Below are 25,461 nucleotides of genomic sequence, written 5' to 3' on the forward strand. Positions count from 1 at the left end.
AAAAGGGGGGAAAATACAAAAATTTATTTCATCATATACCGTTTCAAAAACGAATGTATATACAGACCGGAACACCGGGATACAAATGACGACCGGGATACAGGGACACAACTACAACGGGGACGCCGGGGAGCACAGGGGGATATATAAATGACGACGGGGACACAGGGAATGTTCGATTAGCAATCACCATCAACAAAGCTCAAGGGCAATCATTAGATTTAGCTCCGCCTGTTTAACAGCCTGTTAAACAGCCAGTCCCAAGCCTGGAAGAAGGAGGAGGGTTGGTCGGAGGGCTAGTAACCCACCACCGTAAAACTGATTACTCAAGAAACAGCAACAGATAGCCTCGGATTGACTTCTTCTTTGATGATGACTAACGCACGCCCCCGGACAGGATTATTGAAAACGACCGAGTGTTTTCGTATTGGATACTGGAATGTTAGAACAGTTAATCAAGAAACACAGCCAGGAAAACTCAATAGTGTTATGAGGACCCTTGATAAGTTCCGTATTGACATTGCTGGACTCTCTGAGACCAGACTTACCGGTTTTGGTACTTTGAATAGTGAAACATACCATATTTTGTATTCTGGGCTTGAAACTAGAAAAGAGGCAGGTGTTGGAATGGCATTACGTAGTCGGGCCAAAAAATGCCTAGTGGACTGGGAACCTATTAACGAGCGAATCCTTCGGGCTCGCTTTGTCACTTCTCAGGCCAAATTGACAGTTATTGTTGTGTATGCCCCAACCAATGATGCCGTTGATCAGACAAAGGATGATTTTTATCGCGTGTTGTCAAATGTTGTTGCTAAAGCGCATCGGCATGATATTGTGACTTTGTGTGGGAACTTTAACGCTAAAGTTGGAAGTGATGCCTCCTATGCCCCAGCTATCCTTGGTAGGCATGGACTGGGGGAAATCAATGATAATGGCGTACGTTTAATTGACTTTTGTGCGACTCATGAACTTATCGTCGGCGCATCATGGTTCCCTCATAAACAAATACATAAATATACTTGGAACTCGCCTAATGGTATAACAAGAAATGAAATAGACCATATTTTAATTGCCAAGCACAGGCGACGTTGTTTAGAGGATGTTAGGACCTTTCGAGGTGCCGACTGCTATTCCGACCATCAACTTGTTGTTGCTAAGTTTAAGCTGAAACTGAAAACTGTCATAAAGCCCCAGCGGTCAGTAAAAAGGTTTAATGTAAGAAAGCTGCAGGACCCTTATGTATTACAAAAGTATACATCTACTTTGTCAAATAAATTTTCCATGCTAAGGGACGAGTTGTCAATTGATAATCAATGGGAAAAGATCGTCGAGTCCCTGAAAGAAGTGGCACAAGAAGTTGTGGGATATAGCAGGAAGAAGAAAGAGCAGTGGATATCTGAAAGTACCTGGGATATCATTGATCAAAGAGCAGAAGCCAAAATTATCGTAGATAGACATGAGCATAATAGGACATGCACTAGAGAATATCTTGATGATTTAAAAGCGCAGTACAAACGTCTCAATAAACAAGTCAAAACACGGACAAGGAATGATAAGAGGGTGTTCTTCGAAACTATGGCTGATCAGGCTGAAGTAGCCGCCAGGTGAGGAGATAGTCGTACTGTGTACGCTATAACGAAGGAGCTTGCGGGTATTTCGAAGGCTTCTTCAACTCAAGTTGAAAACAAAGAAGGCATCTTATTAACCCAGACGGATGACATAAATCGACGTTAGATGGAACATTTCACCGAGGTATTAAATCAGGTGCCTCCCACGACCTTTTTAAATATCCCTGAAGAAACACTGTTTGATCTTTGAGTATATTCTGGACCTCTCTTGGTGAGTGAAGTAAAAGATGCTCTAATGACTTTGAAAAACGGAAAGGCAGCCGGTAACGATGGCATACCCCCAGAACTGTTGAAATGTGGTAGAAACGCCCTAGCAGTGCCCATGTTTGAACTTTTGTCACGTATTTGGGAAGATGAAAAAGTCCCGAGTGAATGGTCAAAGGCAGTAATTATAAAACTCTTCAAAAAAGGACAAAAGACTAAATGTGACAATTGGAGAGGCATCGCTTTACAATCAGTAGGCAGCAAAGTTTTGTGCCAAATTATTCTCAATAGAATTCAAAGTAAAGTGGAGAAAGTTCTGAGAGATGAACAACATGGATTCCGCCAAAACACATCGTGTTGTGACCTAATATTTAGCCTGAGAATCCTGCTCGAAGAATCTAACGAATGGCAGGTTCAATTACTCGTAGTATTTATTGACTTTCTCAAGGCCTTCGACTCGATACACCGCGAGACCATGTGGAAAATCTTAATACATTACGGGATCCCGATTAAAATTGTAAATATAATTAAAGCGCTTTACCTCGATATTAAGTGTGCAGTACAAACCGAGGGTGGCCTAACGGACTGGTTTGCCGTTCAGTCGGGTGTAAGGCAGGGCTGCATTCTATCGCCACTGTTATTTGCCATAGTCATAGATTTTGTGCTTCGTGGATGTAGCTTCAGTGAGGGTCTACAATTAAACCCACTAAGAACCCTCCATGACGGTGTTTTTGCAGACGATATTGCACTCTTTGCTCACGAACCAGAAGATATACAACACAATATAAATGAACTTGAGCGTGTGGCAAATGCTGTTGGACTCTCCATAAGCGCTAACAAGACTAAATCAATGTCTAATGCAGTCATTCCTGACTTAGCTGAGGGACTTTTGGTCAACAATGAGGAAATTGAAGTAGTGAGAGAGTTCAAATATCTAGGCAGCATTCTTACGCAAGATGCCAATCCTGAAAGAGAAATTTTGTGCCGAATAGCATTGGCTGGCTCTGCCTTCAATTGTCTCAGAAATGTTTGGAGAAATAGTAAATATTCCCAGAAGCTAAAACTCAGAATTTATAATAGCAATGTCCTCTCCGTCCTTGCATATGGTTGTGAAACTTGGAGTATCACTGCGCAACTAGGAAAACGACTATGGGCATTCGATAATAACTGCTTAAGATATATTTTGAATATACATTGGACTGAGAGAATAAGAAATGATGAGATTTATACCATAACAAATCATACCCCCATCCTTGATACCATTAGAAAGCGACGATGGATGTATTGGGGGCACATGGTGCGAATGGGTGATGGAAGGCTACCTCATGACATATGGTGTTGGATACCCCCCGGCCTCCGCAAGTCAGGGAGACCCAAAATGACAGTTGACAGGATGTTAGAGAAGGAGGCGAAGCTGGCGAGGTCTTCGATGGAGGAGCTTTGGTCGAAGGCTCAGGACAGGTCGTCGTGGCGAACCACTGTTGCTGCCTTATGCGCCCTCAGGCGTGGGAGGACCTAAGTCTAAGTAAGTAAGTAAGTAAGTATATACAGACCGGAACACCGGGATACAAATGACGACCGGGACACAGGGACACAACTACAACGGGGACGCCGGGGAGCACAGGGGGATATATAAATGACGACGGGGACACAGGGAATGTTCGATTAGCAATCACCATCAACAAAGCTCAAGGGCAATCATTAGAATCATCAGGTATAACTAAAAAACTAAAAAAAAGGTAAAAAACTAAAACCTAAAAAAAGACCAATTCAAAAACGAATGTATATACAGACCGGGACACCGGGACACAAATGACGACAGGGACACAGGGAATATAAATGACGACCAGGACAAAGGGACATAATTACAAAGGGGACGCCGAGGGGCACAGGGGGATATACAAATGACGACGGCGACACAAGGAATCGTTGATTAGCAATCACCATCAACAAAGCTCAAGGGCAATCATTTGAATCATGAGGTATAGACCTGAATAAGGATTTTTTTCCCATGGACCATTATATGTTGCATGTTCAAGAGTCGGTAAACCTGACAATCTATTTATATGCACAGACAATTGGACAGCAAAGAATGTTGTATATTCGCAAGTTTTACGTAGTTAAAAACATATATATATATATATATATATATATATATATATATATATATATATATATATATATATATATATATATATATATATATATATATATATATATATATATATATATATATATATATATATATATATATATATATATATATATATATATATATATATATATATATATATATATATATATATATATATATATATATATATATATATAAATACTAGATGTTGGGGTGGCGCTTCGCGCCACCCTAACACCTAGTTGGTGGGGGTGTTTCGTGCCCCCCAAGCCCCCCGCGTGCGTAAGTCGTTACGCGCCATTGTAGTTGTGTCCCTATGTCCCACCACCTGTAAATATATACATATATATATATATATATATATATATATATATATATATATATATATATATATATATATATATATATATATATATATATATATATATATATATATATATATATATATATATATATATGTTTTAACTACGTAAAACTTGTGAATATACAACATTCTTTACTGTCCCATCGTCTGTGCATATAAATAGAATGTAGGGTTTAACGACTCTTGAACATGCAACATATAATGGTCCATGGGAAAACAATCCGTATTCAGATCTATACCTCATGATTCTAATGATTGCCCTTGAGCTTTGTTTATGGTGATTGCTAATCGACGATTCCCTGTGTCGCCATCGTCATTTATATATACCCCTGAGCCTCCCGGCGTCCCTGTTGTAGTTGTGTCCCTGTGTCCCGGTCGTCATGTCCCGGTGTCCCGGTCGTCATTTGTGTCTCGGTCTGTATATACATTCGTTTTTGACTTGTTTTTTTTTTAGGTTTTATTTTTTACCTTTTTTTAGTTTTTTTTTTCTTTTTTAGTTTTGTTTTTCTCCTTTATTTTTCATTTTTTTTCCGTTTTCATTTTATTTTCTTTTTTAGTTTTTTTAAGCTTTTTAGCTTTTTTAGCTTTTTATTAGTTTTTAGTTTTTTTTTTCTATTTAGTTTCTTTGAAGTTTTTACCGTTTTTTTAGTTTTTAATTTTTTTTACTTATGTCCTGGTCTTCATTTATACTCGGTCATTTATACTTGGTGGGGGCACGAAGCGCCCCCACCAACTATATGTTGGGGATGCGCGACGCGCCACCCCAACAGCTAGTGTTATTATAAAAATGAATAATCTTATAATAATAATTTACGAGTTCCCTGCAATGCTGATGAGTTTTAAACTTGCAAACTCATTGTTTCCATTCTCCAAAAGAGAAATTACTCTAGTAATGAAGTATTTTGCGTGTAATGGAAAGTTATACTATGACTACTTCTAATTGGAACTACTAGCTATTTTGTGCAATGTCTTTACTAAGAATCAAACTTTAAAATATACTAGCTCAGAACTTCAAATCTTTCTACCCCAGAATAGATTATACATAGAAGAAACTTAGAAAATTACAGAGGAAGAAAAAATTAATAAATTGCATAAAATAGAGCATTCAAACACTTCTCACCACAACCACAAAATAAATTACATGGTCTACTTCCTTCAAATGAGCATTTTCTGTACATCGCTAGCATGCACAGTGTACAGGGGCCGCCCTATCTGAGAATGCCTTAAGGGTGGACAAAGTTGGCCTAACCATATCATTCTGGAATGTCCAGAAAAATGTAGGGGATCTCGAAACAGTGGCTTGATTTGGTTTGCTTGTAAAAAAAAAAGTAAATAAACACAACACGGCACACGAGGGTATAATTATGCCCAAAATTAACAAGTAAAATTAAGGAGGTGTTGATCTTTATCATTTACGGTGACAATGACTTTCCTAGAAATAAAAAGGAAGCTTTTATGCACAGAAGGATCAAGCTTTCACCTCATTTGTCTCTTTCCCAAGAAATTCCTGCGATTTCTAATTTCTCAAACGTCACTTTTTTCCCTTCGAAAGCATAAAACCAACTGTATCACAGCCCCAAAACTTATGAAGAACACACATGGAAAAAACTAGATAGTCTGGTAAATTCCTGCGAAGTTGAATAAATAAATAAATATTCACAGAATGGGGAAAAAGTCTCCGTTTTTCCATTTATCCAAAGAATAGTTTGTGATAGAATTTGGGTGAAACGATACAGCAAAAGGACAACAATGTTTCAGTCATTCGCACCAACAAATACATTACCGATACATCTTTTCAAGCAGTCCATGTGTATCACAACTCCAGTATTTGCTTTATTAGGGTACTGCTGAATTCCTATTCAAAGCATGCATCACTACTTTCATCCAGTCTTGAAAACATTTAGAGAGACCAACACTTAAGGTTGCTTACACCTCATGGAGTGAGTTGTCAAATTCGTCAAAAATGTTCATTTAGTTTTGTCTTTGCCTTGGAATTTGATAGCATCAAGTTCAAATCATATAACTTTGAGTATCTACCTAGAGACTACAAACATGTATTGAGATCCTAGTCTTTTTGGTGACTAGCCCAGGCCTTCGAGCAGATCTTATTTCAGCAGAAAGTTCTTCAGAAGAAAAGATTGAACCTGGATTCAAGAAAATGTTTCATTTTAACAACAGCTTTGTGTTGCTGAAGGAAGGGCGATTTTTACACTCAGTGGCATCAAACTCACTTTAAGAAACAATACACATCTCACAAATCATCTCACTGAATGTAGCCTAGACTGACCCACAAGAAAGAAGAGTTAAAATCCACCTCACAAGTACAAATTCATTCGTGTCAATCAATGCCATTCCTTCCTTGGACTCTGCATCCCAATTAATAGTAGATTGTATTGCATGCTCAGGGGTGTGGAATTTATTTTGGCACTTTGCCTCTTAAAATCGAACAATCAGTTGTAGAATTCCGGATGTACTCCTGGGGGATCCCACATTTATATTGACCGCATGCGACTAAATAAAGAAAGGATGGGCCCACTCTAGAAAGGATCCCGGTCACTAGATCTTTCACTATGCAAACACTGCCACAAAATTAAAATAATGTCTTCGCATGTTTCAAGAACTTGCGGGGTTTCGAGCTTGGACAGGATTTCTCAAATATTTCCAACCACGGGGATAATGTGGCAAGCTTTTCCTTAAGTCACTGAAGGTTTTCATCAATGGGAGATTTCATTTTTTTGATATTTTCAAGTTCTGCAATAAGCTTCCAATTTCTTCGAAAATAGTAATGCACAGCATATCGGCTCATTCGTTACAAAATTACTCTAAAGCTTAGTACAGAACAAATATAACCCTGAGAAACAAGGTATGAATAGCAAAGGCTTTATGACACAGTTTTCCACTTATCACTTAGTTTGTGTTTCCTTCTAGTAGGATTTCAGACTCATTAATCAGCTCTTCCAAATCAGAGCACTTCACTACGTGGCGAATCGCACCTGTAAAATTAATTCAAACAGTTTGTGGTAACGAACTGTAGTAAGGAGCGACCAGGGTCAATAGTAACCCAAACTCTAAAAAATATAATTTTGATACGAAGAGCTACATCAAAAGAATTGCATTTTAATGCTGATTTTAAATATATAAGTTTCATCCAGTTTAGTACTACCCATCAAAAGTTAGGAGCCTGAGAAAATTTGCTGTAATTTAGAAAATAGGGAAAAACACCCCCTAAAATTCATAGAATCTTAATGAAAATCACACCATCAGATCAGCAACGTATCAGCGTATCAGCAACTTCTACAGTAAGGTTTTCTGATACGCTGAATCTTATGGTGTGATTTTCATTAAGATTCTATGAACTTTAGGGGGTGTTTTCCCCCATTTATTAAAATAAGGCAAATTTTCTCAGGCTCTTAACTTTCGATGGGTAAGGCTAAACTAAATGAAATTTATATATTTAAAATCAAACATTTCGTGGTAACGAACTGTAGCAAGGAACGACCCGGATCAATGGTAACCAAATCTCTAAGAAATGGACCGACAGCTATATAAAAAGAATCACATTTTAATGCTGATTCTAAATATATAAGTTTTGTCAAGTTTAGTCTTACCCATCAAAAGTTACGGGCCTGAGAAAATTTGCCTAATTTTAGAAAATAGGAGGAAACACCTCCTAAAAGTCATAGAATCTTAACGAAAATCCCACCACTAGATTCAGCGTATCAGATATCCCTATTTTAGAAGTTTCAAGCTCCTATCTACAAAAATGTGGAATTTTTTATTTTTCGACCCAGTGGTCCTAAAATGTTGCGAGAGGGCCCATTCTAATGGAAATTATAATTTTTAGTGCTCTTTTTAAGTAACCAAAAAAATTGGAGGGCACCTAGACCCCCTCTCAAGCTAAATATTTTCCCAAAGTCAACGGATCAAAATTCTGAGATAGCCATTTTATTCAGCGTAGTCGCAAAATCTTATAACTATATGTTTGGGGACGACTTACTCCCCCACAGTCGCCGTGGGAGGGACTACAAGTTACAAACTTTGACCAGTGCTTACACACAGTAATGGTTATTGGGAAGTGTACAGACGTTTTCAGGGAGATTTTTTGGCTTGAGGGAGGGGATGATAAGAGGGGGATATTTTGGGGGATCTTTCCATTGAGGAAAGTATATACAGAATGTATATACAGTTCCATTGTGTGTATATATTGTATATACTTTCCATTGAATGTATATACAGACCGGGACACCGGGACACAAATGACGACAGGGACACAGGGAATATAAATGACGACCAGGACAAAGGGACATAATTACAAAGGGGACGCCGAGGGGCACAGGGGGATATACAAATGACGACGGCGACACAAGGAATCGTTGATTAGCAATCACCATCAACAAAGCTCAAGGGCAATCATTTGAATCATGAGGTATAGACCTGAATAAGGATTTTTTTCCCATGGACCATTATATGTTGCATGTTCAAGAGTCGGTAAACCTGACAATCTATTTATATGCACAGACAATTGGACAGCAAAGAATGTTGTATATTCGCAAGTTTTACGTAGTTAAAAACATATATATATATATATATATATATATATATATATATATATATATATATATATATATATATATATATATATATATATATATGTATATATATATATATATATATATATATATATATATATATGTATATATATATATATATATATATATATATATATATATATATATATATATATATATATATATATATATATATATATGTTTTAACTACGTAAAACTTGTGAATATACAACATTCTTTGCTGTCCCATCGTCTGTGCATATAAATAGAATGTAGGGTTTAACGACTCTTGAACATGCAACATATAATGGTCCATGGGAAAACAATCCGTATTCAGATCTATACCTCATGATTCTAATGATTGCCCTTGAGCTTTGTTTATGGTGATTGCTAATCGACGATTCCCTGTGTCGCCATCGTCATTTATATATACCCCTGAGCCTCCCGGCGTCCCTGTTGTAGTTGTGTCCCTGTGTCCTGGTCGTCATGTCCCGGTGTCCCGGTCGTCATTTGTGTCTCGGTCTGTATATACATTCGTTTTTGACTTGTTTTTTTTTTAGGTTTTATTTTTTACCTTTTTTTAGTTTTTTTTTTCTTTTTTAGTTTTGTTTTTCTCCTTTATTTTTCATTTTTTTTCCGTTTTCATTTTATTTTCTTTTTTAGTTTTTTTAAGCTTTTTAGCTTTTTTAGCTTTTTATTAGTTTTTAGTTTTTTTTTTCTATTTAGTTTCTTTGAAGTTTTTACCGTTTTTTTAGTTTTTAATTTTTTTTACTTATGTCCTGGTCTTCATTTATACTCGGTCATTTATACTTGGTGGGGGCACGAAGCGCCCCCACCAACTATATGTTGGGGATGCGCGACGCGCCACCCCAACAGCTAGTGTTATTATAAAAATGAATAATCTTATAATAATAATTTACGAGTTCCCTGCAATGCTGATGAGTTTTAAACTTGCAAACTCATTGTTTCCATTCTCCAAAAGAGAAATTACTCTAGTAATGAAGTATTTTGCGTGTAATGGAAAGTTATACTATGACTACTTCTAATTGGAACTACTAGCTATTTTGTGCAATGTCTTTACTAAGAATCAAACTTTAAAATATACTAGCTCAGAACTTCAAATCTTTCTACCCCAGAATAGATTATACATAGAAGAAACTTAGAAAATTACAGAGGAAGAAAAAATTAATAAATTGCATAAAATAGAGCATTCAAACACTTCTCACCACAACCACAAAATAAATTACATGGTCTACTTCCTTCAAATGAGCATTTTCTGTACATCGCTAGCATGCACAGTGTACAGGGGCCGCCCTATCTGAGAATGCCTTAAGGGTGGACAAAGTTGGCCTAACCATATCATTCTGGAATGTCCAGAAAAATGTAGGGGATCTCGAAACAGTGGCTTGATTTGGTTTGCTTGTAAAAAAAAAAGTAAATAAACACAACACGGCACACGAGGGTATAATTATGCCCAAAATTAACAAGTAAAATTAAGGAGGTGTTGATCTTTATCATTTACGGTGACAATGACTTTCCTAGAAATAAAAAGGAAGCTTTTATGCACAGAAGGATCAAGCTTTCACCTCATTTGTCTCTTTCCCAAGAAATTCCTGCGATTTCTAATTTCTCAAACGTCACTTTTTTCCCTTCGAAAGCATAAAACCAACTGTATCACAGCCCCAAAACTTATGAAGAACACACATGGAAAAAACTAGATAGTCTGGTAAATTCCTGCGAAGTTGAATAAATAAATAAATATTCACAGAATGGGGAAAAAGTCTCCGTTTTTCCATTTATCCAAAGAATAGTTTGTGATAGAATTTGGGTGAAACGATACAGCAAAAGGACAACAATGTTTCAGTCATTCGCACCAACAAATACATTACCGATACATCTTTTCAAGCAGTCCATGTGTATCACAACTCCAGTATTTGCTTTATTAGGGTACTGCTGAATTCCTATTCAAAGCATGCATCACTACTTTCATCCAGTCTTGAAAACATTTAGAGAGACCAACACTTAAGGTTGCTTACACCTCATGGAGTGAGTTGTCAAATTCGTCAAAAATGTTCATTTAGTTTTGTCTTTGCCTTGGAATTTGATAGCATCAAGTTCAAATCATATAACTTTGAGTATCTACCTAGAGACTACAAACATGTATTGAGATCCTAGTCTTTTTGGTGACTAGCCCAGGCCTTCGAGCAGATCTTATTTCAGCAGAAAGTTCTTCAGAAGAAAAGATTGAACCTGGATTCAAGAAAATGTTTCATTTTAACAACAGCTTTGTGTTGCTGAAGGAAGGGCGATTTTTACACTCAGTGGCATCAAACTCACTTTAAGAAACAATACACATCTCACAAATCATCTCACTGAATGTAGCCTAGACTGACCCACAAGAAAGAAGAGTTAAAATCCACCTCACAAGTACAAATTCATTCGTGTCAATCAATGCCATTCCTTCCTTGGACTCTGCATCCCAATTAATAGTAGATTGTATTGCATGCTCAGGGGTGTGGAATTTATTTTGGCACTTTGCCTCTTAAAATCGAACAATCAGTTGTAGAATTCCGGATGTACTCCTGGGGGATCCCACATTTATATTGACCGCATGCGACTAAATAAAGAAAGGATGGGCCCACTCTAGAAAGGATCCCGGTCACTAGATCTTTCACTATGCAAACACTGCCACAAAATTAAAATAATGTCTTCGCATGTTTCAAGAACTTGCGGGGTTTCGAGCTTGGACAGGATTTCTCAAATATTTCCAACCACGGGGATAATGTGGCAAGCTTTTCCTTAAGTCACTGAAGGTTTTCATCAATGGGAGATTTCATTTTTTTGATATTTTCAAGTTCTGCAATAAGCTTCCAATTTCTTCGAAAATAGTAATGCACAGCATATCGGCTCATTCGTTACAAAATTACTCTAAAGCTTAGTACAGAACAAATATAACCCTGAGAAACAAGGTATGAATAGCAAAGGCTTTATGACACAGTTTTCCACTTATCACTTAGTTTGTGTTTCCTTCTAGTAGGATTTCAGACTCATTAATCAGCTCTTCCAAATCAGAGCACTTCACTACGTGGCGAATCGCACCTGTAAAATTAATTCAAACAGTTTGTGGTAACGAACTGTAGTAAGGAGCGACCAGGGTCAATAGTAACCCAAACTCTAAAAAATATAATTTTGATACGAAGAGCTACATCAAAAGAATTGCATTTTAATGCTGATTTTAAATATATAAGTTTCATCCAGTTTAGTACTACCCATCAAAAGTTAGGAGCCTGAGAAAATTTGCTGTAATTTAGAAAATAGGGAAAAACACCCCCTAAAATTCATAGAATCTTAATGAAAATCACACCATCAGATCAGCAACGTATCAGCGTATCAGCAACTTCTACAGTAAGGTTTTCTGATACGCTGAATCTTATGGTGTGATTTTCATTAAGATTCTATGAACTTTAGGGGGTGTTTTCCCCCATTTATTAAAATAAGGCAAATTTTCTCAGGCTCTTAACTTTCGATGGGTAAGGCTAAACTAAATGAAATTTATATATTTAAAATCAAACATTTCGTGGTAACGAACTGTAGCAAGGAACGACCCGGATCAATGGTAACCAAATCTCTAAGAAATGGACCGACAGCTATATAAAAAGAATCACATTTTAATGCTGATTCTAAATATATAAGTTTTGTCAAGTTTAGTCTTACCCATCAAAAGTTACGGGCCTGAGAAAATTTGCCTAATTTTAGAAAATAGGAGGAAACACCTCCTAAAAGTCATAGAATCTTAACGAAAATCCCACCACTAGATTCAGCGTATCAGATATCCCTATTTTAGAAGTTTCAAGCTCCTATCTACAAAAATGTGGAATTTTTTATTTTTCGACCCAGTGGTCCTAAAATGTTGCGAGAGGGCTCATTCTAATGGAAATTATAATTTTTAGTGCTCTTTTTAAGTAACCAAAAAAATTGGAGGGCACCTAGACCCCCTCTCAAGCTAAATATTTTCCCAAAGTCAACGGATCAAAATTCTGAGATAGCCATTTTATTCAGCGTAGTCGCAAAATCTTATAACTATATGTTTGGGGACGACTTACTCCCCCACAGTCGCCGTGGGAGGGACTACAAGTTACAAACTTTGACCAGTGCTTACACACAGTAATGGTTATTGGGAAGTGTACAGACGTTTTCAGGGAGATTTTTTGGCTTGAGGGAGGGGATGATAAGAGGGGGATATTTTGGGGGATCTTTCCATTGAGGAAAGTATATACAGAATGTATATACAGTTCCATTGTGTGTATATATTGTATATACTTTCCATTGAATGTATATACAGACCGGGACACCGGGACACAAATGACGACAGGGACACAGGGAATATAAATGACGACCAGGACAAAGGGACATAATTACAAAGGGGACGCCGAGGGGCACAGGGGGATATACAAATGACGACGGCGACACAAGGAATCGTTGATTAGCAATCACCATCAACAAAGCTCAAGGGCAATCATTTGAATCATGAGGTATAGACCTGAATAAGGATTTTTTTCCCATGGACCATTATATGTTGCATGTTCAAGAGTCGGTAAACCTGACAATCTATTTATATGCACAGACAATTGGACAGCAAAGAATGTTGTATATTCGCAAGTTTTACGTAGTTAAAAACATATATATATATATATATATATATATATATATATATATATATATATATATATATATATATATATATATATATATATATGTATATATATATATATATATATATATATATATATATATATGTATATATATATATATATATATATATATATATATATATATATATATATATATATATATATATATATATATATATATATGTTTTAACTACGTAAAACTTGTGAATATACAACATTCTTTGCTGTCCCATCGTCTGTGCATATAAATAGAATGTAGGGTTTAACGACTCTTGAACATGCAACATATAATGGTCCATGGGAAAACAATCCGTATTCAGATCTATACCTCATGATTCTAATGATTGCCCTTGAGCTTTGTTTATGGTGATTGCTAATCGACGATTCCCTGTGTCGCCATCGTCATTTATATATACCCCTGAGCCTCCCGGCGTCCCTGTTGTAGTTGTGTCCCTGTGTCCTGGTCGTCATGTCCCGGTGTCCCGGTCGTCATTTGTGTCTCGGTCTGTATATACATTCGTTTTTGACTTGTTTTTTTTTTAGGTTTTATTTTTTACCTTTTCTTAGTTTTTTTTTCTTTTTTAGTTTTGTTTTTCTCCTTTATTTTTCATTTTTTTTCCGTTTTCATTTTATTTTCTTTTTTAGTTTTTTTAAGCTTTTTAGCTTTTTTAGCTTTTTATTAGTTTTTAGTTTTTTTTTCTATTTAGTTTCTTTGAAGTTTTTACCTTTTTTTTAGTTTTTAATTTTTTTTACTTATGTCCTGGTCTTCATTTATACTCGGTCATTTATACTTGGTGGGGGCACGAAGCGCCCCCACCAACTATATGTTGGGGATGCGCGACGCGCCACCCCAACAGCTAGTGTTATTATAAAAATGAATAATCTTATAATAATAATTTACGAGTTCCCTGCAATGCTGATGAGTTTTAAACTTGCAAACTCATTGTTTCCATTCTCCAAAAGAGAAATTACTCTAGTAATGAAGTATTTTGCGTGTAATGGAAAGTTATACTATGACTACTTCTAATTGGAACTACTAGCTATTTTGTGCAATGTCTTTACTAAGAATCAAACTTTAAAATATACTAGCTCAGAACTTCAAATCTTTCTACCCCAGAATAGATTATACATAGAAGAAACTTAGAAAATTACAGAGGAAGAAAAAATTAATAAATTGCATAAAATAGAGCATTCAAACACTTCTCACCACAACCACAAAATAAATTACATGGTCTACTTCCTTCAAATGAGCATTTTCTGTACATCGCTAGCATGCAGAGTGTACAGGGGCCGCCCTATCTGAGAATGCCTTAAGGGTGGACAAAGTTGGCCTAACCATATCATTCTGGAATGTCCAGAAAAATGTAGGGGATCTCGAAACAGTGGCTTGATTTGGTTTGCTTGTAAAAAAAAAAAGTAAATAAACACAACACGGCACACGAGGGTATAATTATGCTCAAAATTAACAAGTAAAATTAAGGAGGTGTTGATCTTTATCATTTACGGTGACAATGACTTTCCTAGAAATAAAAAGGAAGCTTTTATGCACAGAAGGATCAAGCTTTCACCTCATTTGTCTCTTTCCCAAGAAATTCCTGCGATTTCTAATTTCTCAAACGTCACTTTTTTCCCTTCGAAAGCATAAAACCAACTGTATCACAGCCCCAAAACTTATGAAGAACACACATGGAAAAAACTAGATAGTCTGGTAAATTCCTGCGAAGTTGAATAAATAAATAAATATTCACAGAATGGGGAAAAAGTCTCCGTTTTTCCATTTATCCAAAGAATAGTTTGTGATAGAATTTGGGCGAAACGATACAGCAAAAGGACAACAATGTTTCAGTCATTCGCACCAACAAATACATTACCGATACACCTTTTCAAGCAGTCCATGTGTATCACAACTCCAGTATTTGCTTTATTAGGGTACTGCTGAATTCCTATTCAAAGCATGCATCACTACTTTCATCCGGTCTTGAAAACATTTAGAGAGACCAACACTTAAGGTTGGTTACACCTCATGGAGTGAGTTGTCAAATTCGTCAAAAATGTTCATTTAGTTTTGTCTTTGCCTTGGAATTTGATAGCATCAAGTTCAAATCATATAACTTTGAGTATCTACCTAGAGACTACAAACATGTATTGAGATCCTAGTCTTTTTGGTGACTAGCCCAGGCCTTCGAGCAGATCTTATTTCAGCAGAAAGTTCTTCAGAAGAAAAGATTGAACCTGGATTCAAGAAAATGTTTCATTTTAACAACAGCTTTGTGTTGCTGAAGGAAGGGCGATTTTTACACTCAGTGGCATCAAACTCACTTTAAGAAACAATACACATCTCACAAATCATCTCACTGAATGTAGCCTAGACTGACCCACAAGAAAGAAGAGTTAAAATCCACCTCACAAGTACAAATTCATTCGTTTCAATCAATGCCATTCCTTCCTTGGACTCTGCATCCCAATTAATAGTAGATTGTATTGCATGCTCAGGGGTGTGGAATTTATTTTGGCACTTTGCCTCTTAAAATCGAACAATCAGTTGTAGAATTCCGGATGTACTCCTGGGGGATCCCACATTTATATTGACCGCATGCGACTAAATAAAGAAAGGATGGGCCCACTCTAGCAAGGATCCCGGTCACTAGATCTTTCACTATGCAAACACTGCCACAAAATTAAAATAATGTCTTCGCATGTTTCAAGAACTTGCGGGGTTTCGAGCTTGGACAGGATTTCTCAAATATTTCCAACCACGGGGATAATGTGGCAAGCTTTTCCTTAAGTCACTGAAGGTTTTCATCAATGGGAGATTTCATTTTTTGATATTTTCAAGTTCTGCAATAAGCTTCCAATTTCTTCGAAAATAGTAATGCACAGCATATCGGCTCATTCGTTACAAAATTACTCTAAAGCTTAGTACAGAACAAATATAACCCTGAGAAACAAGGTATGAATAGCAAAGGCTTTATGACACAGTTTTCCACTTATCACTTAGTTTGTGTTTCCTTCTAGTAGGATTTCAGACTCATTAATCAGCTCTTCCAAATCAGAGCACTTCACTACGTGGCGAATCGCACCTGTAAAATTAATTCAAACAGTTTGTGGTAACGAACTGTAGTAAGGAGCGACCAGGGTCAATAGTAACCCAAACTCTAAAAAATATAATTTTGATACGAAGAGCTACATCAAAAGAATTGCATTTTAATGCTGATTTTAAATATATAAGTTTCATCCAGTTTAGTACTACCCATCAAAAGTTAGGAGCCTGAGAAAATTTGCTGTAATTTAGAAAATAGGGAAAAACACCCCCTAAAATTCATAGAATCTTAATGAAAATCACACCATCAGATCAGCAACGTATCAGCGTATCAGCAACTTCTACAGTAAGGTTTTCTGATACGCTGAATCTTATGGTGTGATTTTCATTAAGATTCTATGAACTTTAGGGGGTGTTTTCCCCCATTTATTAAAATAAGGCAAATTTTCTCAGGCTCTTAACTTTCGATGGGTAAGGCTAAACTAAATGAAATTTATATATTTAAAATCAAACATTTCGTGGTAACGAACTGTAGCAAGGAACGACCCGGATCAATGGTAACCAAATCTCTAAGAAATGGACCGACAGCTATATAAAAAGAATCACATTTTAATGCTGATTCTAAATATATAAGTTTTGTCAAGTTTAGTCTTACCCATCAAAAGTTACGGGCCTGAGAAAATTTGCCTAATTTTAGAAAATAGGAGGAAACACCTCCTAAAAGTCATAGAATCTTAACGAAAATCCCACCACTAGATTCAGCGTATCAGATATCCCTATTTTAGAAGTTTCAAGGTCCTATCTACAAAAATGTGGAATTTTTTATTTTTCGACCCAGTGGTCCTAAAATGTTGCGAGAGGGCCCATTCTAATGGAAATTATAATTTTTAGTGCTCTTTTTAAGTAACCAAAAAAATTGGAGGGCACCTAGACCCCCTCTCAAGCTAAATATTTTCCCAAAGTCAACGGATCAAAATTCTGAGATAGCCATTTTATTCAGCGTAGTCGCAAAATCTTATAACTATATGTTTGGGGACGACTTACTCCCCCACAGTCGCCGTGGGAGGGACTACAAGTTACAAACTTTGACCAGTGCTTACACACAGTAATGGTTATTGGGAAGTGTACAGACGTTTTCAGGGAGATTTTTTGGCTTGAGGGAGGGGATGATAAGAGGGGGATATTTTGGGGGATCTTTCCATTGAGGAATTTGTCTGGGGGGAAGAAAATTTCCGTGAAGAGAGCGCAGGATTTTCTAGTATTATTTAAAAAAAATGAAAAAATAAATATGGAAAAGTTTTTCAACTGGAAGTAAGGCTAGAACTCTTAATTTCCCATTAAATAAACACTCTTTGAAGTTTATACCTGCATCCCTTCTATAAGAACCATATTTGCCCTAGGGTATAACTTACTATGTCTGCCCCCTGATCCTGGGAGGTTGTTCCGACCCAGGAGTTTTTCTATATAATTTTGAACTATTTTTAACAAAATAGCTACCCCCACATTTTTATCAGATGTTTGCATGGGAAAAAGCGTGGGGGGGGGGGTTTAAGGGGGCTAGTTGCCCTCTGATCACTTTTACTATTATAAGGGGCACTATAAATCTGAATTTCCATTCAAATTATGCCCCTTTGAAGTCTATACGACGACCACTTACATATGAAGTGCCTATGAGAATAAATAATAATAAATAAATCATGAACATTGGAGCCGTTTTACCTTTATTAAAGGTGATGCTATAGCCTTGCTTTTGATATAACAAACTGTGCTCGATTTCAGCCAATCATGGCCTAACCAAATTATGAGCCAAAACGTGGCCATGAGCCGGACGAGAATTGAAAATTAAAAGTGGTTTTAAATACCAGAAAAAATGAAACGATAGATAAAAATTTCTTTCAATTTAACACTCATTTACTTTCAAGGTACCGTCATTTTCGACCCATTCAGTGGGATGGCTAATAGAAAAAAAAACTTTTTTTATGTATCCTGATATTGTTTCCTACGTTGCTACTCTTGGACGACAATTGAGTCATTGCATGGGCTATTACAAGGGTCGTTCGTCAATGTCTGGTTACTGTCTCGACAATTTCTTCGCTAAGTTCTTTCGCTCTACACTACCCCTTATTAAAAAAAATATATTGTAACAGTTCCCGTGGATTTTCCATCTTCTACACTACACGATTGAAGCTCAATAAGGATTTTAAGGAAAGTGTTCCACAAAAATATTATGTCTATTGCCAGATCCCTTGATGGGCGACGGAAATCACGACAAAACTGAAAGGGTCTAAAGAGTGAAAACACTAGATCACTCATCAGTCTCAACTCAGGTCAGGAGTAAAAAACATCGCTTTTGTCAAAGAAGAAAAAGAAACCAAGAGTAAAAATTTTTAGATTGAAAAAGGATTTCCTTTCCTAGAAATAATATATCTACCACATAAGGAATACCATCCTTCAGTCATTTCATCTCTAAGCCTTTCCAACGTGAAAGACATTGATTTGAGAGTAAAACATGGTTACTATGAACAATTTTATCCCCTACAACCGTTCTCTGAAAATATACATTTTCAAATTTATTCCAGTGAAGACTGTTTTATAGATTTAACTTCCACGTTTATAGATTTACATGTGACTGTCAAAAAATCTAACAATGGAAACCAAGTGTAACCGAGGGCTGCACTTGATGAGTTGATAATTATCAGTCTCAGTTCAGGTCAGAAGTAAAAAACATCGCTTTTGTCAAAGAAGGGCTGAAAACTCCCCCACAGAATGTCTTACGGACGATTCCGGTTGAAAACTTTTTCTTAGTTACACTTTAGTTTGAAAGACCTTAATTTATGATCGTTTAGAAAAAACATACTGGATATACCCCAGCTCCGCTAAAAATTCTTCCCTCTTAACGCAAAGGAAATTCTTTCCTCAAAACGAAAAATTCACTTACCAAGGAAATTCTCCCCGTGGACAATATTCCGGGTGAAAAGTTCACCCTCTCACGAAAATGGTGTGTGTACTTTCCATAAACAAGTTATGTACGTAGACAATGGAAAAATGTCATTACTTACATGATTTACTTTCCCCATTGGATGGCTCTCAGGCCTTTGCCTCGTAAATAATTAGAAAGTACACTGAAAAAACGGGCATTATTACTTTTGCATGAAAGGAATTCCTCTTTTTGGTGGTAAGTCGTATTTATGGACTAAAGAGTACTTTCCATCCAGTGACACGGTTTGGCTTAAGATGGGTCATATCGTTTGTCGAAGCAGCAATGTCGTAGCCATTAAATCCAATTTTGGTTTGTGGATATTTGGCCAAGACGTAGCTCCAGCATCAGTGTAAGATCTCTAAATGTGTTTCTTTCTTCGTCCAGGGAATCCTGTGAAGTAAAGTGCCCCTGTCTAAGACATAGTTGCAAGTCAGACTATAATTTTCCCCAATAGGACTAATTTCTGAAAGTCACGTGATAGCTTTTTTTAGTTCTGGTCTATTTGGTTTTTGGAATGTTCCAGAATCGTCAAAAGTGACTCAGGATAGGAGCAAAGTTCATATTCAAATGAAGACTCTTTGTCAATATTCAGTCATTTTCATATAGTTACAAGATAATGAAACAGCAATAATGGTTTAAAGTGGTGGATTTCTCCCCATTGTTTTGCTTCACCATCATAAGGAATGCTTGATTTTTACGTTTGAACTATCATATCGTCAATAAACTTCTTCCTTACTATTAGTGCTTTGTCGGCTTTCATGTTTTCTGCAGCAGTCGTGCCAATAGCGAGGCTTCGAAGTGATAGCAGATTACCCTCGAAAGGAGACAACTGCTCGATTATGTCAATAACAATTTTATGTGTCTTTACAGTCTCTTTGCTGCCATGAAATATCAGACTCATTTTGTTGGTCACTTGTGTGATAAGAAACATCCGTCAGTTCTTGTATCAAAAGATTAAATTGAGCACAAGCTGGAGGTCCCATAACCTATTGAAGTTTCTGTACTTTCATCATTCCTTTACATCTATTAAATCAGGTTGCCGTTTTCAGACATCTCATCAGTTCTTATGTGTGACCAAATCTATAAATAAACTAGCCAAAAATCTGTCTGATCTTCTAACAGCGTGCAAGTTTTTTTTTCGAATGACTTGAAATGTGTTGAGCTTGTACGTTAATGTCTTTTCATTTGCTGTAAGTATAGCCTCGCCAACTTCATCTAGTTACTGGGACCAGCTGCTGTGAGGTAAGGGAACATGTTGGAAACGGATGGCAAATAAAGTTTTCATTTACCAATGCACTTATCTCTGGTGAACTTTTGAAGAATGACATCCATATCAATGTATAGGATCCAAAGTTGGCCCTGTCCTAGTCTCGTGTTTTTCACTCTGACTAAAGAGTTGACAGATGTGCTTGAAATTTTATGAGACTTGAAGACTGGAAGATAGGTTGAAAAAAAACTCGTCTATCCATAACTTTCTCATATAGGTCTTTGATTTCACTAAGCTAAACTGTATTCGATACAAGTTCCGTATCTAATTCAAGATCTGAATTTGAATCCTCGTCTGCAAGTTCCATTATTAGAATCAAGTGAAGTGCTGCGTCTACAATGGCATGAGCTTGCAGAGCTCTAGAAATAGCTTTACCACATAGAAGATAAGGAACTGTATCGGAAGTTTACATCAATTAAAAGATTTTGTATAGTCCAGATCCATCCATCAAAGATCCAATGGCAATGACAAAGCTCATGAGGGTGTACAATTTTTCTAGTTTAACACCTACTTTTGTAACGCCTCTTCCAGGTCCTTCTGTGATAATAATCTCCATGGACATCCACCAGAATGGGTGGTCAGAGGTTACAATAAAGCTCAAGGGTGCCAGAAAAAAATAACCTACCTAAAGCAGTTTTGCAATTGTAAAGGATCAGTCAACCAAACTAGGAATTCATCCTTGAGACTTGAAGGCTAGATGGTACTCTTACTAATTTTGTGGAATTTTCGCAACGTTACTTCCAGGTCCTTTTGCACCAGTAATCTTCGTAGACTTCCACCACAATGCATGGTCAAAGGTTACGACAAAAGTCAAGGGTGACAGAAGAAAATTGACTGACCTAAAGCAGTTTCTTGTAACTTTTGAAAGGATTAATCAAACAAGCTAAGAATTCTTCCTTGAGAAACAAAAATTAGATGACACTCTTACCATTTTTTATAGAATTTTTCAACAAATGACGCCTGAGTAATTGAAAGTGTCTGGCTCAACCCCAGCCTCTTCTATGTAAAGGTGGATGTCACACGCGTTAGAAGCTGATTGCTTTAAAGTGCTGATAATACCAATATCTTCGCATGCTTTTAACAGCTTAACAGACGATTCATGTCATACCGCTAGTATATTTACAAAGTTGAAGTGCTTGGCAAAACCTACCTTGCATTTTCAGTGTAACTAAAAAGTTAACTAGTAGCCATATTTGATCAGTAAGCGTGCCTGCTGCTTACATTTTCTTTCGAACGGCAAATGTCGAACGGCAATTTTTTAATGTCGGCAAAATGGGTCAGCTTGTTCTTGTACATCATCGCATCAATTGAAGAGCTTTGAGGAATATTAAAGATGCCGGACAATATGGAGATGTGTTACGGAGTACAAGTGACTAAGGGCTGTCAAAACACATAACTAAGTCCAATATTTACGATTTATGTACCAGATTTTCATATTACCGACTTTTTACAAGTACAATGTATTTTAGAAGAAAAAGCAAAAAACGTCAATTTCGCAGCAACTGATTTTGAACGATTTTTATGTGCTGTAGAAATCTTTTTTTTCGGTTTCAATGATACCAAATTCAACACTACTGCAATTCGTTTGAGGTGTACCCTAAACTTAATTTAGATTGACTGTACTGTTTTCTAGTTTCCATTCGAACTTGTAACCAGTATTTACTTCTTTTCCTGGAATAGAGCCTGTAAATATGCCCATGACGATTGTCTTGAATTAAAAGGCTGGATACCAAATTCCACCCGTGCGAATTCATTTTGGCGTTGGGTGTTTTGGCAGCTTCATTTGACCTTTCTCAATTTTGCCGGAAAACAGCAGTGAATACTTACTTGATACTTACCAATAATACTTACCAAAGTTACTTGATGAGTGATGCCCATCAGTGATATTTTAGTCCAAATAAGAACATTTCGTACCACAGTATATTGAAGGCGTGAATAACTATGATGGTTTTTCTAGTATACTCCTAGAAATCACCGCAAACAGTAGCTACGCACGTTTTCACCAGACATATCTAACAATGTTATTTTATCATGATTTTTCTTGAGGTTGACATTGCATTTTAACTTTTATTGCTAGGTTGGGATATCCAAAATCATATTTCCTAATCATATCTGTATCGTTCACTGTTGTATTTTTGGGTTGACCACACCTATTTACTATATCTCTAGTTATTTGTGTTTCACTTGACACTTTTTTGTTATAGGTGTCCCAGCCTTTTAAATCACATACCTGCGCTTAACAGCTTTGCATTGCTGAAAATGAAATCTTTTAAGACTCCACGTGTACAGCGGGGCCTTCGTACCGATTTTAGATCGCAGTGGAATAGATTTGAAGCTGTAGTACGGGCAGTATTCCAAGGAACCCTGGAAGGGAAAAGTGAGAAAACCAAGTGTGGCTATCTCCTTCTTTGGGTTGGCGAGGAAGGAAGAGCAATCTTTCAAACAGTCACGATAGAAGAATCTGATGAAGACAAGATAGAACCATTGCTTCGAAAGTTTCGGACCTCATTGGACATTTTTGGACCTCACCAGAGCCTATGCCCCGTTTGTTATATTACTATATATATATATATATATATATATATATATATATATATATATATATATATATATATATATATATATATATATATATATACATATATATATATATATATATATATATATATATATATATATATATATATATATATATATATATATATATATTATATATATAATATATATTATATATATTATATATATTATTATATATATAATATATATATTATATATATTATATATATATATATATATATATATATATATATATATATATATAAATAATATGGCGCGTAAAGACTTACTTGCGTGTGGGGGCTTGGAGGGGGCGCGAAGCGACCCCACCAACTACGTGTTGGGTTGGCGTGAAGCGCCACCCCAACAGCTAATTACGTATATTTTTTACTAATGAAAATATTTTTAGAAAAATTAAAGTTCTAGTTGCCTTTTAAGTAATCAAAAATTGGAGGGCAACTAGGCTTCCTCCCTCTCTTCTTTTTTCTCAAAATCTTCTGATTAAAACTATGAGAAGGCCATTTCTCAAAAAAAAATCTAATACAAATTTTGTTTTAATTATTTACGTGCGGAGAGCCAAGATCAAAACTTGCATTAATTAAAAAACGTCCAGAAATTAAATAAAAGAAACAAGTTTTTTTAATGAAAGTAAGGAGCGACATTAAAACTTAAAACGAACAGAAATTACTTTTTATATGAGAGGGGCTTTTCCTCCTCAACGCCCCGCTCTTTACGCTAAAGATCTTTATTGTTTTAAGAAGTAGAGTTAAGAGAAAGAGTCAAACTTTAGCGTAAAGAGTGGAGCGCTGAGGAGGAAAAGCCCCCTTTCATATACAGAGTAATTTCTGTTCGTTTTAAGTTTTAAAGTCGCTCCTTAATTTCATGTTACCATTCATAGAATGGTATACATTTTTGCAATTGAACTCATTGTATTTATTCTTTAGTATCTTGACAGTAATTATTCTTCTCATTGATTTGACTGACTATTGATCAAAATAGCATTGATTTAAATATTTTTTTAAATTAGTTTTTCAAAAGTGAGAATCGTCGGATGCGTGACCTCCATTACACAAAAAAAGAAAAATCAGATACGAGGTGTAGATTAGTTTGGTTTTTATTTTGGACAGCCATATTTGGATTTACTAATTCCAGGCTGTGCTAATTCGTGTTATAAAGACCACCCAAATATATTTTCGTCACTTAATTTTTCAGAATTCTGACAACTATAAACTATCCAAATATAAAATGAGATTTTGACAATCCAAAATATTTGTAAGTGTAATAGATTTATTACAATTTTAAAGGTCCAGTGCACCCATATTTGGCAAGTCAATCATTAATTTGTATTTCATATTAGTTTTACTGTCTGAAAACTTTCATGGAAAAATATAACATCAAAAACAGCCATGGTGTAATCAATGAGCAAAATTACGAATTTAACGTGTTACACTTCACATTTCACAAAGATAAAGTACATTTTATTTTTATTTTCATATTAAGAATTATCTACCTAATAACATAGGGATTAAAAAATTCCATCGCTTCTCTTAAGGTGAGGCAGTACCTTAAAGGATAACCCTAATTTGTTCATTATTAACTTTTTTAGTCTTATGGCCAAAGTATTTAGAATTGACTGGGCTTTCATGCCGTAGTTTGTGATCAATTATACCATAAAAAAATAATACTGGAATGTTTCTTAAGCGGGGAAAAATATTGTGGTTCATCGTGACCCAAATACTGGCCTCAATTATTTTCGATTCCTATGTTCCACGGGTACATAACATTTAATTTCTATTTATTTGTATTTTTTTTTTTAATTTGGCGTACATGGTATAATGAATAGATTTGAAAGCTGAATTTGTCAAAAAAAAAAAAAAATACAAATTCAATTCCTGTTTTACCAACTATATGGTTGGAATCCATTTTGTATTTTAAGCTTAATTTTAATTTGTAATGAAGGTATAAAAGCTATTAAGTTTAATAGTGGATGTAAATCCACTCAAGGCACTAAAGCCAATGGACATTAAAA

The 25,461-nt window shown here is 35.9% G+C and overlaps 1 protein-coding gene across 1 annotated transcript; it reads left to right on the forward strand.

The window, feature by feature from the left end:
* Nucleotides 1–372: 372 nt before the first annotated feature.
* On the forward strand, nt 373–1,608 carry LOC136039662 (craniofacial development protein 2-like). Its single transcript, XM_065723563.1, has one exon. It carries the CDS (start codon nt 373–375, stop codon nt 1,606–1,608), a length of 1,236 nt encoding a protein of 411 aa, XP_065579635.1.
* The last annotated feature ends 23,853 nt before the right edge of the window (nt 1,609–25,461 follow it).

This window comes from Artemia franciscana, chromosome 19, assembly GCF_032884065.1.
Source record: "Artemia franciscana chromosome 19, ASM3288406v1, whole genome shotgun sequence".
Classification (NCBI taxonomy): domain Eukaryota; kingdom Metazoa; phylum Arthropoda; class Branchiopoda; order Anostraca; family Artemiidae; genus Artemia; species Artemia franciscana.

Coding starts and splice junctions, on each gene's coding strand:
- LOC136039662 (XM_065723563.1), top strand. CDS start 373: ATGACTAACGCACGCCCCCGGACAGGATTATTGAAAACGACCGAGTGT.